Source organism: Branchiostoma lanceolatum, chromosome 2, assembly GCF_035083965.1.
Source record: "Branchiostoma lanceolatum isolate klBraLanc5 chromosome 2, klBraLanc5.hap2, whole genome shotgun sequence".
Taxonomy (NCBI): domain Eukaryota; kingdom Metazoa; phylum Chordata; class Leptocardii; order Amphioxiformes; family Branchiostomatidae; genus Branchiostoma; species Branchiostoma lanceolatum.
The window spans coordinates 3,604,488-3,621,534 of NC_089723.1; the positions used below are offsets into that span (position 1 = coordinate 3,604,488).

Genomic DNA, 17,047 nt, shown 5'->3' on the forward strand with positions numbered 1-17,047 from the left:
CGACGCTCATCAGTTTGGCTGTCTTAAGGGCAAATCGACAACACATTGTCTATTGGATATGACTAATGAGTTATTCAAAGCTACGGACAAACCTGGGATACTTTGCTCACTTGTCTCAACGGATTTCAGTAAGGCCTTTGATCGCGTAAGTCATAACGTTGCAATCCAACGTCTGCTTCAACTCGGACTGCGCCCGTCAGTGACGAGATGGATTGTAGACTTTCTCAGCAACAGAAGTCAGGTTGTTCGCTACCATGGAACACTTTCCGACAGCCTAAACGTTACCTGTGGATTACCCCAGGGGACTTTACTCGGACCATTGATATTTCTAGCCTACATTAACTGTGCCGCGCGTCACGCTGCCTCCAAACGCTGGAAATTTGTTGACGACCTGAACCTATTAGAAACAAGGAACCCTACCTCAAGTCCTTCAAACCTGCAACAGGACCTTAACGACTTGGATCATTGGTCTCGCACGAGTCACATGAAGTTACACCCGAAGAAATGTAAAGTATTACATGTACAATTCAGAAAGACTCATAGCATCCCCCCTCCTCTTACTGTTAACAACATTGAAGTTATACAAGTGAAGGTGATGAGAGTTTTGGGTGTTATCCTCCAGGCTGACCTTAAATGGAACTCACACGTGGACTCCATCTGTACTAAAGCTAATCAGCGCATGTACTTTCTCAAGAAACTGAAGCACTTCCATCTCTCCATAGAGGACCTGATGACGGTGTACGTTTCCTACATTCGGCCAATTTTGGAATATGCCTCTCCGATTTGGCACCCCGGACTGCCTAAGACGTTAAGTGACAGAATCGAGAAAATCCAAAGAAGAGCCCTGCGCGTCATCTTGGGTGTTGAATACACATCGTACACCACTGCTTGCTCTCTCTTAGGGCTGCCAACCCTCAACTCACGACGTAGAACTCTCACTGAGTCGTTTGCGAATAAGCTTGTTCGATCAGGCCAATTCCAGCACCTACTCCCACCAACTAGAGGGAACATCAGTGGCCGGCAAACACGGTCGTCACATAAACTTGACACTCAATATGGCCGAACTGACCGGTATATGAACAGTGCGTTACCTTACATGATTCGTATTCTGAACACTTAAGAAATCCACGACTATATGTGTTGCAATAAGAAGCTTACCTTGTGTGTATTGTCGTATTTTAACTAGTATTTTTTAATTGTTGCGGATGTAATGAAGTAGTCGTTTTTAAATGAAATGAAATGTAATGTGCCTCGGCAATTCAGCTTAATAGCTGCTATGAGATCACTGATGAATAAACCAGTCTTATAATATTAGTGTATTCACCGATCAGGGCGTCCTACAACCCTGGCTTTCTCAAGTTTCCTTCCATCAACTGGTGGCCTTTTCATCAAAATCTTCATTTTTGAATCGTGTCACGATGACATACCGTAACCACCGGGGGTCCAGCGAGGCGGGCTGCAAACACTGGTACAACACTGTCTCAAGTGTCTTTAAGAGCAAATGTCTGTAAGGATCAAACAATGGTGGCAGGGGTCAAAAAATCGATTCGGCTCATATTTTGCACAGTGATAGTACTTGGCCCACTATCCCTCAAAATAGCTTTCTTTTTGCTCAACACCGATTGTTGCCATGGCAACGGGCCAAACAAGTTTTGGGGCCATTTTCCCTGATTTGGGCATGTCAAAAACATGAAAATTGGCTCATTTTAGGACATGATTACGAGCAGATGCTTGAATTTAACAGGAAAACAAAAACTGGGCTAACAAGAACAACTACTCAGCTTTACTAGAATAGCTTGGAAGTTTTCAGAAATCCAAGTTGAAGTGCTTGGGCAACCTCAAAACAATACAGTGTTTGTAGCTTGTGAAAAAAGGTAATTTTGTCCCAACTTTGAAACGCTGTAAGTCCAAAAGTGGTGTTTTGTTTTGCTTGAAATTTACATCATATATACATCCAAGTAATAGCTATCATGTACTAGTTTTCAAATTTTGGCTCCTTTTTTGGTTGTCACGTAACTGTCCTCAGAAGTAGGTCATTTTTTATGTTTGACGAAAAATATGATTTGGGGCCATATCTAAAGCCCAATATATGGGAAAGTAAAAAAGTGATCTGGTTTAAATTCATGTCAAAGGTAACCCTATGCATGTTCTATTCAATGAGTGGTTGCAAAGGTTGGTGTCTTGTTTCGTTACTGTGTACTTGTCCCTAAAAGTAGGCCATATTTTCGATCAAATGCGGAAATCAACATTTTTGGCTAACTTTGAAGCCCTGAAGATGTCAAAGTAGGATGTTTTTTCAATTCAATCTTTTATCAGATGTACCCCTGTGTATTGTCTATTAAATGAATGCCTGCAAAGGTTGGTGTCTTGTTTCGTTGCCGTGGACTTGTCCCTAAAAGTAGGCCATATTTTCGACATATGCGGAAATCAACATTTTGGGCTAACTTTGAAGCCCTGTAGATGTCAAAGTAGGATGTTTTTTCAATTCAATCTTTTATCAGATGTACCCCTGTGTATTGTCTATAAAATGAATGCCTGCAAAGGTTGGTGTCTTGTTTCGTTGCTGTGGACTTGTCCCTAAAAGTAGGCCATATTTTTGACATATGTAGAAATTAACATGCAGTAATTTCTAAACCCAAGTTCTTAAAGAAGTAATACTATGTATTGTCCTTCAAAAATACTTCTGAGTATTACCTAAGGGTTTTGCTGATTTTACCCCCATACCTACTAGAGTATAGCGGATCTCCCCGTATTATCGTGCCCTAGTAGTAGTAGTAGTATCCAGTATTTTGATTATACTGCTGCCGGGGTCCCTGACACAGGGGTGGGCAGCAGTCGGCTAGGCTGAGAAAAAGACTGTTCCAGGTTCAGGAGTTTCTGACGGGTCAGCAAATATCAAGTTATTTCTCAAGACGCGCACCTAAACGTCGTTAAACTCCAGAAGACGCCTAGGATGACGAACAAGACTCTAGATCTGCTGCGATAGAATCTGCTAACAGTAACACCCAGTTATATACGACACATACAAGCTTTGTGACTTAGCAATGAGGAAGGAATTGTATGAGCTTAGCATCGCACTTCTGAGGTCCATTTGTGAACATTTTGATGTGGATATCTGATCATCGACGTAAATCGGCATTTGTGCGAAAATTCAAGAATACGTGCGTTCCTGTCGTTGTTTCGAATAGGCATTATAAGTAGAAGTAACAGAGCAACAGTTACTGTTATGTTGTAAACTACATGAAGAGTTTACTCGGAAGCAGACTTAAGCTGTATGCGCATAGGGATAATGAGCACATTTTGTAAATGGTTATGATTGATATCTTAGGATAAAAGTAAGATATTTAATACTGATGTGGTTTATAGATATGCAACAGACTGTGCATAGACTGTACGTTAGGTGTATAGTGTCAGAAGCCTGTGTGTATATATATAGATATATATATATATGTACATATATATGTTTTGATTTTGCTCCCTTTGAATGGCTTATTTCCGAAATATGACCTAAATGCACCTTCAGTTTCAAGTACACTGCAACGAGACAAGACACCAACCTTTAAAAATATTCATTTGATAGACAATACACAGGGGTACTTCTGTTGATGGAATTAGAAATACAGTAGAATCCGCTTAACTGCACTACCCATTTGTCAGCGTTTTGGTGCATTTATCCGGTTGGTGCGATTATGCAAAATGCCCAGCTGGACCGCACCACCATGGGCGAGGGGGTGTATTGTTAGTCAGAAACACTAGCACAAAGAAAACAGACGAAATTATTCAGTTATTAACTTTATTTATTGACCCTTTGCTGAAAATAAAGAAATGACTACGAACCTGTTTTGATTTTGCATTCTTTCATTTTTCCATGCGATCTACCGCATTACAACACACGTAGTCTTACAGGGGAGGCATTCCGAAACATCGTCATGCCACTCATGGGATAACAGTTTCTGTGTTACACTACGTAGAGTGCAGTTGTCGATTTACGTAAATCATGTACCGCCATGAAACTATGATTTGAAACTAAAACTTGGTTACTAATTACGGGTGACCCGCCCGGGACCTCCCATACGATTCCTATCAACGTAACTGTCAATGGAGACCGCCTTCTTTTGCTACTCAAAACAGTCTTGAACATATTGGCGGTATTGCGCCTTTACACCGGCAGGTATTGGCTCATTTGTACCGCGTTTGCCTATTTGAGCGCACCTTTTCAGTTAACTTGTTGAGGATTTTTGAAAAAAATTGGTGCAGTTATCCGGCATTGGTGACCATGCGCGGTGCAGATATGCGGAGTCACTAACAATGCAGTTAATGGGAACCGGTTTTGGATTTTGGGATTCGGCGCAATTAAATGGAAGGTGCGTTTATCCGAGGTGCAATTAAGTGGCTTCGTCTGTATATCCTACTTTGACATTTTCAAAGCCTGAAACATAGCCAAAAACGCTTGTTTCTGTATATATGCAAAGTATGGCCTACTTTTAGGGACAAGTCCACAGCAACGAAACAAGACACCAACCTTTGCAGGCATTCATTCCATAGACAATACAAAGGGGTACATCTGATAAAAGATTGAATTGAAAAAACATCCTACTTTGACATCGTCAGGGCTTCAAAGTTAGCCCAAAATGTTAATTTCTGCATATGTCGAAAATATGGCCTACTTTTAGGGACAAGTCCACGGCAACGAAACAAGACACCAACCTTTGGAGGCATTCATTTAATAGACAATACTCAGGGGTACATCTGATAAAAGATTGAATTGAAAAAACATCCTACTTTGACATCTACAGGGCTTCTAAGTTAGCCAAAAATGTTGATTTCCGCATTTGTCGAAAATATGGCCTACTTTTAGGGACAAGTCCACAGCAACGAAACAAGACACCAACCTTTGCAACCACTCATTGAATAGAACATGCATAGGGTTACCTTTGACATGAATTTAAACCAGATCACTTTTTTACTTTCCCATATATTGGGCTTTAGATATGGCCCAACATCATATTTTTCGTCAAACATAAAAAATGACCTACTTCTGAGGACAGTTACGTGACAACCAAAAAAGAAGCCAAAATTTGAAAACTAGTACATGATAGCTATTACTTGGATGTATATATGATGTAAATTTCAAGCAAAACAAAACACCACTTTTGGACTTACAGCGTTTCAAAGTTGGGACAAAATTACCTTTTTTCACAAGCTACAAACACTGTATTGTTTTGAGGTTGCCCAAGCACTTCAACTTGGATTTCTGAAAACTTCCAAGCTATTCTAGTAAAGCTGAGTAGTTGTTCTTGTTAGCCCAGTTTTTGTTTTCCTGTTAAATTCAAGCATCTGCTCGTAATCATGTCCTAAAATGAGCCAATTTTCATGTTTTTGACATGCCCAAATCAGGGAAAATGGCCCCAAAACTTGTTTGGCCCGTTGCCATGGCAACAATCGGTGTTGAGCAAAAAGAAAGCTATTTTGAGGGACAGTGGGCCAAGTACTATCACTGTGCAAAATATGAGCCGAATCGATTTTTTGACCCCTGCCACCATTGTTTGATCCTTACAGACATTTGCTCTTAAAAATGATGAATCTTATCTGTTATCTACATCAAACTGGCAGTATTTTGCTTCAAAGTCTCCTTTCCCGCGAATATGTTTCCCCGTGTCTCTTCAATAAAAGTTTAATACCAAATTAAGATGTCTTACTAATGTACACAAGATCTCATTGTTTCCCAAAGGCGTTGTCTTCATTAAATTTTTGTCAATGTGAATCTTTAATTTGGTATCTAATCTAGTCTTGCTTCCTCTACAGAGTTGCTATTATTCACTTTTTTTATTCCAGCGGTACAGCTGAAAAATCATGCAAATTTGTCTAAAAGCACCAAATTTTGCACACATGTACCTGAATGTATTCAAAATAAGTATGCGTATTAAGGCATCTCAAACTCTGCCTAGAATGACTTTACGGCATGTTTGCCATTTTCAGACCAAAAGTGTATATTTAGGGCACCTGTGGCCTGGTATCAAAATACAACGACCTGAAATTTGGTATAGGGATTAGTATTACATGCCTAAAGGACTCCATTGTATTTCTGACATACATCACCTAGAAATTACAAATTTGGAAAGTGTAAGCTAAGGTTATACGTAATAGGGCAGTAATCATGAGAAAGCTTGTACCATACAGATATAGTTCTAAGGAGGTACTTTTAGCGGTGGAAAAAAACGTTCAGCAGTGGAAGAAGCTTTCAGCAGTTTCTCCCGAGATGGTGAGTATTGAAGAAGAAAGAAAGCTTTGGTTCAGTGGAAGTGGCAGATAGTATCCTTGTTTAGAACGTTCTGTGGGGTGGTAACAAAAAAAGTCGGACTTGCTACCTTACACCTTTGAGAATGGGAATGTAATGTGAAAAACATGTCACTCCCAACAAGATTTCGTAACTAATTCTGTACGCTGACTTTTCTGCCTTCTTTTGCAGACACTGCCCTGACCTCAAGAACCACCAAAATGGAGATGCAAGATGTGAACTTCACCAATATCAGCATGGGCGTGACTCTTCTTGAGCCCGACCCGTATGTCACCCCGTCCGTGGTCATTCTGAGCCTCATCGCTCTGTTGGGGTTTGTCGGGAACACGGTGATGTTAATATCCCTGCTGATGGGCTACAAAAGGGGTTGGAGCAACACCGATCTGTTCATCCTAAACGTCGTCGTCATCGACCTGGTCGTCGTGTCCATCAATCTACCGCTGCGGGCTGTTGTAGAGGCGTCGCCGTCGTTCCCACTGGGAGAGTCCGGCTGCAAGGCTACGGTGTACTTTCCCTACTTCTGTACCGCCGCTGTCCCGTTGGCGGTCCTGTCCCTGGTGCTGAACGCGGCCTTCCAGCGGGTTCTCCGCGCCCCCTGTCCCCGATGGTTCGTCTACGCTGCTGTCCCCATCATCTGGGTAGTCGCCATCTTCGTTCCCATCCCTCCAGTCGTGTACGCCGGACTGACAAGTTTCCACATTGGCGAACAGGTCCAGTTCGTGTGCATGACCCAGTGGCCGGGACAATGGTTCTTGTACGACACGGTAATTTTCGCGCTCTTCGTCGCCCTTCCCGCTCTGATGCTCCTGGCTTCCAGCATCGTCATCATCGCCGTAAAACGTCAGGCGACAGGGCCCCAAGAGGGGAGGCGAACGGACATCTTGATCATCATCATGGCCGCCCTGTTCGTTGTGACGTACCTGCCGTACCACGTGACGCATATGTACCTTACGCACGGCTCGGGTTACGACATGACGGCTGTGGCTGCAATAAAAGTGGGGATTTTCCTGGTCTACCTCAACTCTGCCATCAAGCCTCTCCTGTGCGCCTGCCTGTACGACCGCTTCCGTGGGGCCTTCGTGTCTTGCCGCGGACGGGACGAACGCGCTGGTGGTCCCGACGAGCGCGGGGCGGAACTGCGGTCTCTGTGATCTCTCGCTAAATCCCCTTCTTTTTCTTTACTTCGCTCTTTGACAGACGTGGCACTGCATTCAAGTTTTTCATAACTTATCTAACAGTGCCACGTACAGAGAACAATAAAACCATTTTTACATCTGGGTTCACCTTGGAATGGAATTTGGCATTCAACATTACTATCCGCTTCCCGAAACATATTTTTTTTTCAATTTACGGCATATATTGGCTCATTCTGCAGTTGCTCTGTACGATTTATAGTACGGTCGAAACTTTTTTTCTTTTTTTTTTGAAACCATCGAAAATTGATGTTCGCGCGGATGTCATACGATGTACGTATAATCGCATCAACATGGATTTACCGAGAAGCAATTAGAAGAGAAAACCGGACTAGAATAGGATGGATAGCAGGCTAAATATTCACGGAGATTGTCGTGACGCATAACGTAAAATCATTAGGGTAATGGTGGAAATTTGATAATGTTCAACTTCCAACACTCGTAGTTTCGCTGCTAAATACGTGAACTTTCAGTCGAAGCTTCGCTGTGAAACATATTTCAATCGCATTTTCTTTTGGTATTAACTAATTAACTAGTTACTTCGTAATTGGATGGTTCTGTATCGTATAATACGCATTAGTCTTGTATAATTTGAACGGTATAATATCGTTTTAATGATCTATACTACCCTTTGATGTATGGGCACTGATATGCCACCGACGTAGATCTGACTACATAAAGTTCAATGAAATTTTAGGGGAGCAACCATGGTGTGAAAACTTAGCCGAACAATAGGACCCGTATAGGGTTTCAAAGATCAAACAAAGGTTTGTCAATACTAGTAACAGCTGATCTTGTAGGCGTCGTTTCCATATCATTACACTGCATGCCAACCAGGCAACGTATCAGCCCATCATAAGTTACTACAGACAATATGAGTAATGTTTATGTTACTCTTAAATCATAATCAATCATAGTTATGAGAAGACTTTGATATAATCAATCAAAATAACCAAAACTGTACCGCTATATGTATTTTACAATAATAGTTATTCATATTTTCTATGTAGCACTTACTTTTTGTCTCCATTAAACACATATTAAAGTTTAATGTTAAACTTTAATCATAATCAATCATATAGTTATGAGAAGACTTTGATATAATCAATCAGAATAACCAAAACCGTACCGCTATATGTATTTTACAATAATAATTATTCATATTTTTTATGTAGCACTTACTTTTTGTCTCCATTAAACACATATTAAAGTTTATATGTTACATAATGGCTACGTTTTATGTCATTTCTGTGATTGAAGCAAGGTTCGTAGCGAGGACGAAGAAACACTAGCAATCTGTTTTATCAAGCATTTTCATACCTAACATTAGATGTAAGCGATATAACACAAAGTAGTTTGAAAGTGTTGGTATAAATCAGTCTGAAGCTAAAGTTAAACTGTAATTTCCAAGACATAAGATATGACTTACCCAAATGATACGAAGTACCTTGTTATGACGTAGTTAGGTTCCATGGTATCACCCTAATCAATAAGTGTAACATTAAACCACGGCGAACATTTCTGCATTTACAGTATGTGCAAATAGGCCTTGGGTCGAGAAAGATTAAACAGAATTGTGAGACACTTTTTGTAGCTTATCGTTTGACGAATAAATGTTCTAACTAGTCATGGTTTCCAGTGTGAGTCAAACGGATTAATAAAATTACAGAAACAGCGGCGGCGTATGCATGTGATGCTATGTATTGATTTACCGATAATCATGACCCCATGTCTACCCCCTCTTGAGGGGGCCAAAATTACACTACTAACTCTCCGTCCCAAAAGATATCTACCACTGAAAATCATGACCATAGCATGTCAAAAACTCGAGATATCAAAATCGGAAGTTCCACTGCAGCACCATATCATGCCGCTAGGGGGCCCAAAGTCACTGTGCAAAATATGAACCAAATCGATTTTTTTTACCTTTGCCACCATCGTTTTATCCTTACAGACATTTGCTCTTGATACCTATGGGTCTCCACTACCACGGAAAATCGCGAACATTAAACTACCGCGAACATTTCTGTATTTACAGTATATGTATGATTGAGACTACAGTAACTATCATGTACATGTATTGGAAGAAAGAATTCAAATAAACCCGTTTTTCAACGTTCACATTACCACAACCTCTCTAAAAGTAAAAGAGACTGCAGCGGCAGTGAAAATTTAACCATATATTCCTCACTTAGTGAAACGTCTTGTGTTTTCCCTTTATCATATGCCCAGTTTTTGTGCACCAATTGGTGGAGAGAGCAGAGAAAAAATGGGCACATGATAAAATGGTCGCAATCTTCCCCACCAACCTCTGAATGTTGAGTATATGCGTAGCAGCTTTGAAAATTGAAAGCCCTTAGCTTATTCAGACCAATAAAAAACAATCTGGTAAAGCATTCCATACGTGAATACCTGGCGTTTAAGAATGCTTCTGTTGTTGTCTCTATGCACACACGACGCAATTCCTCAACCGTGGTTGTCAGGAAATATTGTAGACTTAATCAAGTGGGGGCTTGTGCAGGATCCGGTGCGGTTAGAGCGCTGTTGCGCCACTGCAGACAACACGGCTTTTTCGGAGCTGCCCAGGTTCTGCTTGGTGGGGGCAGACAGACGGTAACATTTTTGTAGAACCATTGCTTGTGATTGTTTCTTTTGGTAAAGGGGAATATTCTAATATAGCTATTATTGCTATCAATGCTATGGTGTGTTAACGCTGTATGATGGCGATAAAGCTGACGGCAAAAGTCTGGTTGTTGCTGCTTTCGCAGCTGATAGTGGCTCATGTGGACGCCGGTAGCTGGCAGAGCTGCCATGAGGTGTCCGTGGCGAAGTGTGGCGTAGGCGACGGTAGTACGGGTGGTCATGAGTACCGGTATGACACTGGATCGTACCGGTACAAGTGGACCAAATACCCAGGTGACGGAATCGTCTACAACGGCCCCTTTGTAGCCTTTACTTTGAGTCAAGAGCACCAATCCTGTCAGATCTGCTCAAAGGAAACAAAGCCTACCCAGGGGGGTCCCACTCAGGTCTCTTCACCCAAATTCAGAACCAACATCATGATCGTTGACAACGACGTCGGTAAGTTTGGCATTGACAAGGCAGAGATCCTCTCTCAGATCCCATGTGGTAGAGATTGCAGGCTGTGGTTTGTGGGTTGTAACCTAACGGCAATAGAGGTAGGGGCATTTGCTAAGTTGCCACAGGTCTCTGAACTGGTCCTCTGGCGGAGCAATGTCCGGACTCTGAAGAACGGCACGTTTGCTGGGATGGAAGGTCTGAAACGTCTGCTGCTGCTGGAGAACAACCTGACACATCTTGAGGTAAGGCTTTATACAACATGAAATTCTTACAAATATTCGTTTGTCGTTAATTGTTGATTTGGGCCAATGATCCTGTCACTGGCTTTTGAGATCAGGGATTCCTTCTCTTTGTTCATTATATTTGATAATAACTACATGTATATGCCACGACTATATGAGGGCATTGTGGAAATAAATTGTTTTCGTGCATGCAAACTTTCATTTGCTTTAAGTTTCGTGACATGTTCTGCTGCAGGATGGCTGCTTTGATGGGCTGCCCAGCTTGACCTTCCTCGTCCTGGTGGACAACCGAATCCTGACGCTGTCGCCTGGCACGTTCCTAGGAGCACAGCCGTGGTGGCTTGACGTAAGTGCCAATCGTATCTCTAGCGTAGCACCTGGGACCTTGAAGGCGATCAAGTCCGTGAAACATGTCCGCGCTGTTGAGAACAAACTGCGAGCGATCGGCGCGGGGATGTTCCACGGTCTTGAACGACTGGAAATCTTGCACCTGGAGGGTAACAGAATCTCCCACATTGCTGCGGGCGCGTTCCATTCAAACACGAAATTGTCCATCCTAAATCTGCCAGGAAACCGGCTGACCTTCCTGTCTGGCGCATGGTTCAAATCGTCATTTCCAACCAGGCTGGTCCTGCTTGGAAATGCGATTGCCGCCATGGTGCTGGAAGGAAGGTCGCTGAAATCGAAGCGTGTCTTACTGGATAACCCCCCGCGCTGCACATGCGCAAACGCTTGGCTGTACGACCACGAGGCGAGCAAACCGTTCAAGTTCAAGCGGAGCTTTAGGCCGGTGATAAGGGTCCTCCCCGAAACAAGCTGTCCCGCCTCGTCGCTGATGCTAAACCGCCCCGCGCCTGTCCATCCTAGCGCACTGCCCTGCCCCGCCCCACTGATTGAGATCGCGAACGTGGAACGCCATGCCGCATACAAGTACGAAGCCGTTGGCAGCGTGTATTGGGAGCAGTTGCCCCAATTGTCGTGTGCCTTCCCTAACGGCTCACACTACGCACTCAACATCACGTACGACACAAACACGACCACACACACCAATCTGCCGACAGGCAACCTAACCGTGAAAGTGGTGACCGACCTAAAGGCCAAGGGCTGGGTGAAGTGTATGGGGCCAACAGAAAAACCGTTTGGGGAATCAGGAAATGACAGCCTGTGTTCCAACTACATGGGGAAGTCCAGCTTCACCCTTTGGCTTGAGACCACCGAGCCCTTGTCCTTTGGGAACACCACTTGCACTGCCTCTTCGGAAACTGGCTCCTACACTGCCGTCTTTATGGCGAGCGAGCGCACACACTCTGGCATAGCAACACTCAATGTAACAGAGCACTCATTCCCAACTGGCACCACACCTTTGCCAATAAGCATCAGCACTACACCACTGTTCACCAGTGCGAGTGATGATGGCTATGGCAATGTAACGTGGTATATCGTGTGGGTAGCCATTGGTCTGTCGTCGCTGGTTGCTGCGGTAGGGGTTTGGGGATGTGTCCGCTGTATCAAGCGTAGGCTCAGGCTCAAAGCTCCGGAGAATGCTGGTGGCCCAAACCCGAAAGGCATTCAGATCACTGCCTGCTCTATGTGGCCTATTGGAGATCATGGCGACTTGGATGGGTCAGTGATCAGTCCATACGCTGAGGGTCGTTTCGAGGATCACGACAGCTTGACTGATTCAGAATCAGTCATCAGCCCTTACGCTGAGGGTGGTTTCAACGACCACCCTGATTTGCGCCGGGTCGGTTCTTGTCAATCAGAAATCGTCCCATACGGTCAGGCAAAGCTTTGCACAGCGTACGCAGGCCGCGCCCGCCCGCAGACATACCCCGCGCCCTCCCGCGCGTACAGCACCGAGCGTCCCCGTCACACACCAAACAGGGAAGGGGCCGTCGTGGCTGCCTATGGCCAAAATGGCCGTGATAACCCCACCGGTGGCGAGTCCGGCAAAAATTGCTACCGGCACCCCGTCATTCTCCCCAACCCGGGCGCCACTAAGTCCTCTGCCTACCAGCAGAATGCCAGCAGCGCGCAGCGTTCCCGCAAAGCACTTTGCTACAACTCCCCTGCCCTGACCACTCACCAAGAGCGTACCCTGTCCAACACATATGGCCAGCATGACCCTAGCGAGGCAGTCTGCAACTCCGCAGAGTCCAATGACAAAGAGCGTACCCTGTCCAACACATATGGCCAGCATGACCCTAGCGAGGCAGTCTGCAACTCCCCTGCCCTGACCACTGACCAAGAGCGTACCCTGTCCAACACATATGGCCGGCATGACCCTAGCGAGGCAGTCTGCAACTCCGCAGAGGCCACTGACCAAGAGCGTACCCTGTCCAACACGTATGGCCAGCATGACCCTAGCGAGGCAGTCTGCAACTCCGCAGAGGCCACTGACCAAGAGCGTACCCTGTCCAACACATATGGTCAGCATGACCCTAGCGAGGCAGTGTGCAACTCCCCTGCCCTGACCACTGACCAAGAGCGTACCCTGTCCTACACATATGGTCAGCATGACCCTAGCGAGGCAGTCTGCAACTCCCCTGCCCTGACCACTGACCAAGAGCGTACCCTGTCCAACACATATGGCCGGCATGACCCTAGCGAGGCAGTCTGCAACTCCGCAGAGGCCACTGACCAAGAGCGTACCCTGTCCAACACATATGGTCAGCATGACCCTAGCGAGGCAGTGTGCAACTCCCCTGCCCTGACCACTGACCAAGAGCGTACCCTGGCCAACACATATGACCAGTATGACCCTAGCGAGGCAGTGTGCAACTCCGCAGAATCCCCTGTGGCCAATAGCTACGAGCCAGCTGCCTCGCCCAGTAGTGAGACAGGTACTCAGTCTGCCATCTATGATGAAAACCATCATAGCCCGCCCGCCACCGGTGGGGGGAACAGCTACGTCTGCCCCTCCCCTGTCCCCGGTGCTGACCGGTCTCCGGCAGCTACCTACTGCCAGAATGACCGTAGAGAGGTAAGAAATGACACCCCAGAGTCCCCGGAGACAAACAGCTATGAACCTGCGTCCGTTGAAGGTCAGGGTCAGTGATTTAAGAAGGAAGGCCAGGATAGAAATCGACGGACGAAATTTTTGTCTTGGCTGCCGGCAGCAGCCTATATGTTTATCAAGTGAGTCTTGAATTTGTGAATTATCTCCCGTCAAAATGTAATAGAAAATAGTTTCATATGTAACGTTTGTAACAATCAAATTTTCGACAAAGATTTATCTTATTATTCTACAAAGACGACTTAAAGTTATCACAAAACACAGGCTTTTTCTGATGTGAATTGTGATACTAGAAATTATGATTATACAAAAAACTTAAGATTTTCTGGGATTTCCTTCAAAACACAGATACTTTGAGCAAGAGGGTTCTTGGTTTCTGGTTGAATAAAAACAACAGCAAAAGTCTACTAGACCAAACATTTCCAACTCAATCAATCATAAACATAGATTTTAAAACATATCATGAAAGTGACCATATACTGTTAAAGCATGGTGATATGAGCTTATGATATTTCCTAATATGACCACTCGATTATATTCTGTTATTAGGTCTGCATCTATAACAATGTTTCCGACATATTGTGTGAAAAATTTAACGTTTCTCCTCTGATTCTTTCTTCGTTCAAAAATTCATATCAGACTAATATTCATCTACTGCTACTCTCAGCCAGTCAAAAAGACTAGGGCCTATTTACTGTGAATATGCATACTATCAACCTGTAAAAATAGCTGGCATCTTGGATGAATGTTTTCTTCTAGAAAAAACAAAAATGTAATCTGCCCATGGAGTGAACAGACGAATAGCCAAAATTCTGCATTATAATGAGCAAGAGACTGCCATGTTTAAAAAAAGCGGCTGGGCTATACCATTTATCATGCATGGCGGGGGCCAAAGCCATACAAACAGACGTTGTTGATATTTTCTCTCTTGTAGCATTAGTAACATGTAAATGATAATTAAAAGATTACATTCACATTTGCAGGATCGTGTGTAAAATAATGGGAAACGATCCATTCATATTTACAAATCTCAAAATCGGACAAAATGAAGACTTGCAACTTCAGTATTACTTTCCTTGTAAAATCGTATTGCTTTTCTGTGATGGAGTATAGCTGTGGGTCTGTATGAACATTTATGTATCATTCCAATATTCATGGTTCTTCAAGAAAAGGATATAAAATATTTGTCATGTAAAGAGAGGGTCAAATGCTTTTAAAAAACATACATTCACTTTACATTCATTATATCCCTTCCTAGTTTGAGACGACATATTGGAAAAGATATGTTCCCGTAAGAAAAATAGATGTATCAAATATGCAATGACTAGCATATCAGATGATACTGTAAATGATGTAACGTTATGCTATAATGATAATTGATTTTGCTGAAAATCAAAATGATGTATTTTCTCTAACGATGGACTATTATCATGGTACTGTAACTCTTGTTAGAATTGTATTTAATGGATATTCATTAGTCAAAGGAAATTGAGTGTTCTGAAACTCCAAACTATAGTTAACATTCATGCCTGTTATAGAAATTATTGAGTATTAAGTATTAAGTATTTGTCAACAGTAAAGACAATGACAAGAAATATCTGATATGTATTGATGAAGAAAATGAAACGATGTTTGTTGGTTGATTAACAGTTGTGGAATTGAATAAGCTATTTCATCTAAAGGTACTGAATCAGATGTTCAAGCTGTGTACGGGTGATGCATGACTGTAAAGCTGAACTATAGTCCGACACTGCTTTTGCTTGAAATGCTTAAAGACAAGAGGACTATGTAGTCAGGGTTATAATTGAAACAAAATTATATTAGCCAATGGAACCCTAGTATTTGGTAGAATTTCCCTTCAACTTTGACCCTGCAGTTTAGAAAATGCTCCATGTTTACAAGCTGTATTTTGTAACATTGTCAGCAAACAAGCTTTTTATATGTTTTCTACGTCGTAGAAGATGGGATGAGTAACCAAAATTAACATTTTCTTATGAATAATTGAAAAAAAGTTGCTTTGAAATGAAAATTTATCTCAATCAAGCTTGCTTTCAGGAACAGCCAACATTTCAGCCAATGTACTTTAAATAATCTTAATAATCACCAGATTACTGTAAATGTAAAGTACACAATTTTTGTCAAATACAACATGAATAGTGGACCATGGTTAAGCAATCAGGCTTTTCTGTAGCGTACAAGTCGGATGAGCTGCCATTCGAACACCGGACCCTCTGATCCAAGAACCCTGATGACGTGTCACTGTGTGCAATGGCAACTGGTTGAAGTTGTGGTACCTTTTCTTTATAAGATGAAGGGGCTGTGAAGCAAGCAATTGTACCAAATCTTTTGTGAAAAAAAACAACTGATTTTACATTGCGATCACCAACATGAATGTGTGTACATGCTTTGCATTATATACGTGCAACGTAACTAACGTTATTGTTTTCAAAGTGTGATAGTAACTTGATCCAAGGAAATGTGGACACCTGTTTTTAAAAAGAAGGGTTCTCAGAAAAAGCTTGCAAAAATTCAAGTGAATTTCATGGATGGCACCCACGGCAGGCTCCACATCTAGTGTGAGAGCACGAAGAAACAAATAAGATGGGCAAAAACAAACTAGATGCCTTAATTACAAACAAGTAGTGAAGCAACAGAACAGGACCTCATAGCCAACAAGAATTTTATTCCTGCATTCGTGAAGTGTAAAAAGTTACCGTACGGTACATTAGCCGATTTCGTATCACTACAACTACAGCCAAGGCTACTTATGTACACTAGTGTCACTTCTACGACTACGCTCAAGGCAACGACACTATTGGCACTTCTACAAGCACAGTCAAGGCTACCACACTAGCGTCAACTCTACAAGTACACTCAAGGGTACCATACTAGTGTCATTTTTTCTACAAGTACATTCAACGATACCACACTAGTGCTATTTCTATAACTACACTCAACGCTTCCACACTAGTGTACATTCAAGGCTACAACACTGGTGTCACTTCTACAAGTGCATTCAAGGCTACAACACTAGTGTCACTTCTACAAGCACATTCAAGGCTACCACACTAGTGTCGCCTCTGCAACTACACTCAATTTGCAAGGCTACCACACTAGTGTCATTTCTGCAACTACACTCAAGGCTACCACACTAGTGTAAGAGCCCATATTGGACTCACCCCCCTGTTATATATATAGACTCTTCCAGGGACCTCCG

General features: G+C 43.1%; 1 protein-coding gene across 1 annotated transcript; it reads left to right on the forward strand.

Annotated features, from left to right (window-relative positions):
* The first annotated feature begins 6,498 nt into the window (after positions 1–6,498).
* LOC136426502 (galanin receptor 2b-like) lies at positions 6,499–7,449 on the forward strand. Its single transcript, XM_066415167.1, has one exon. It carries the CDS (start codon positions 6,499–6,501, stop codon positions 7,447–7,449), a length of 951 nt encoding a protein of 316 aa, XP_066271264.1.
* The last annotated feature ends 9,598 nt before the right edge of the window (positions 7,450–17,047 follow it).

What these genes read in the sequence shown, in the direction of transcription:
- LOC136426502 (XM_066415167.1), top strand. Translation starts at nt 6,499, where the DNA reads ATGGAGATGCAAGATGTGAACTTCACCAATATCAGCATGGGCGTGACT.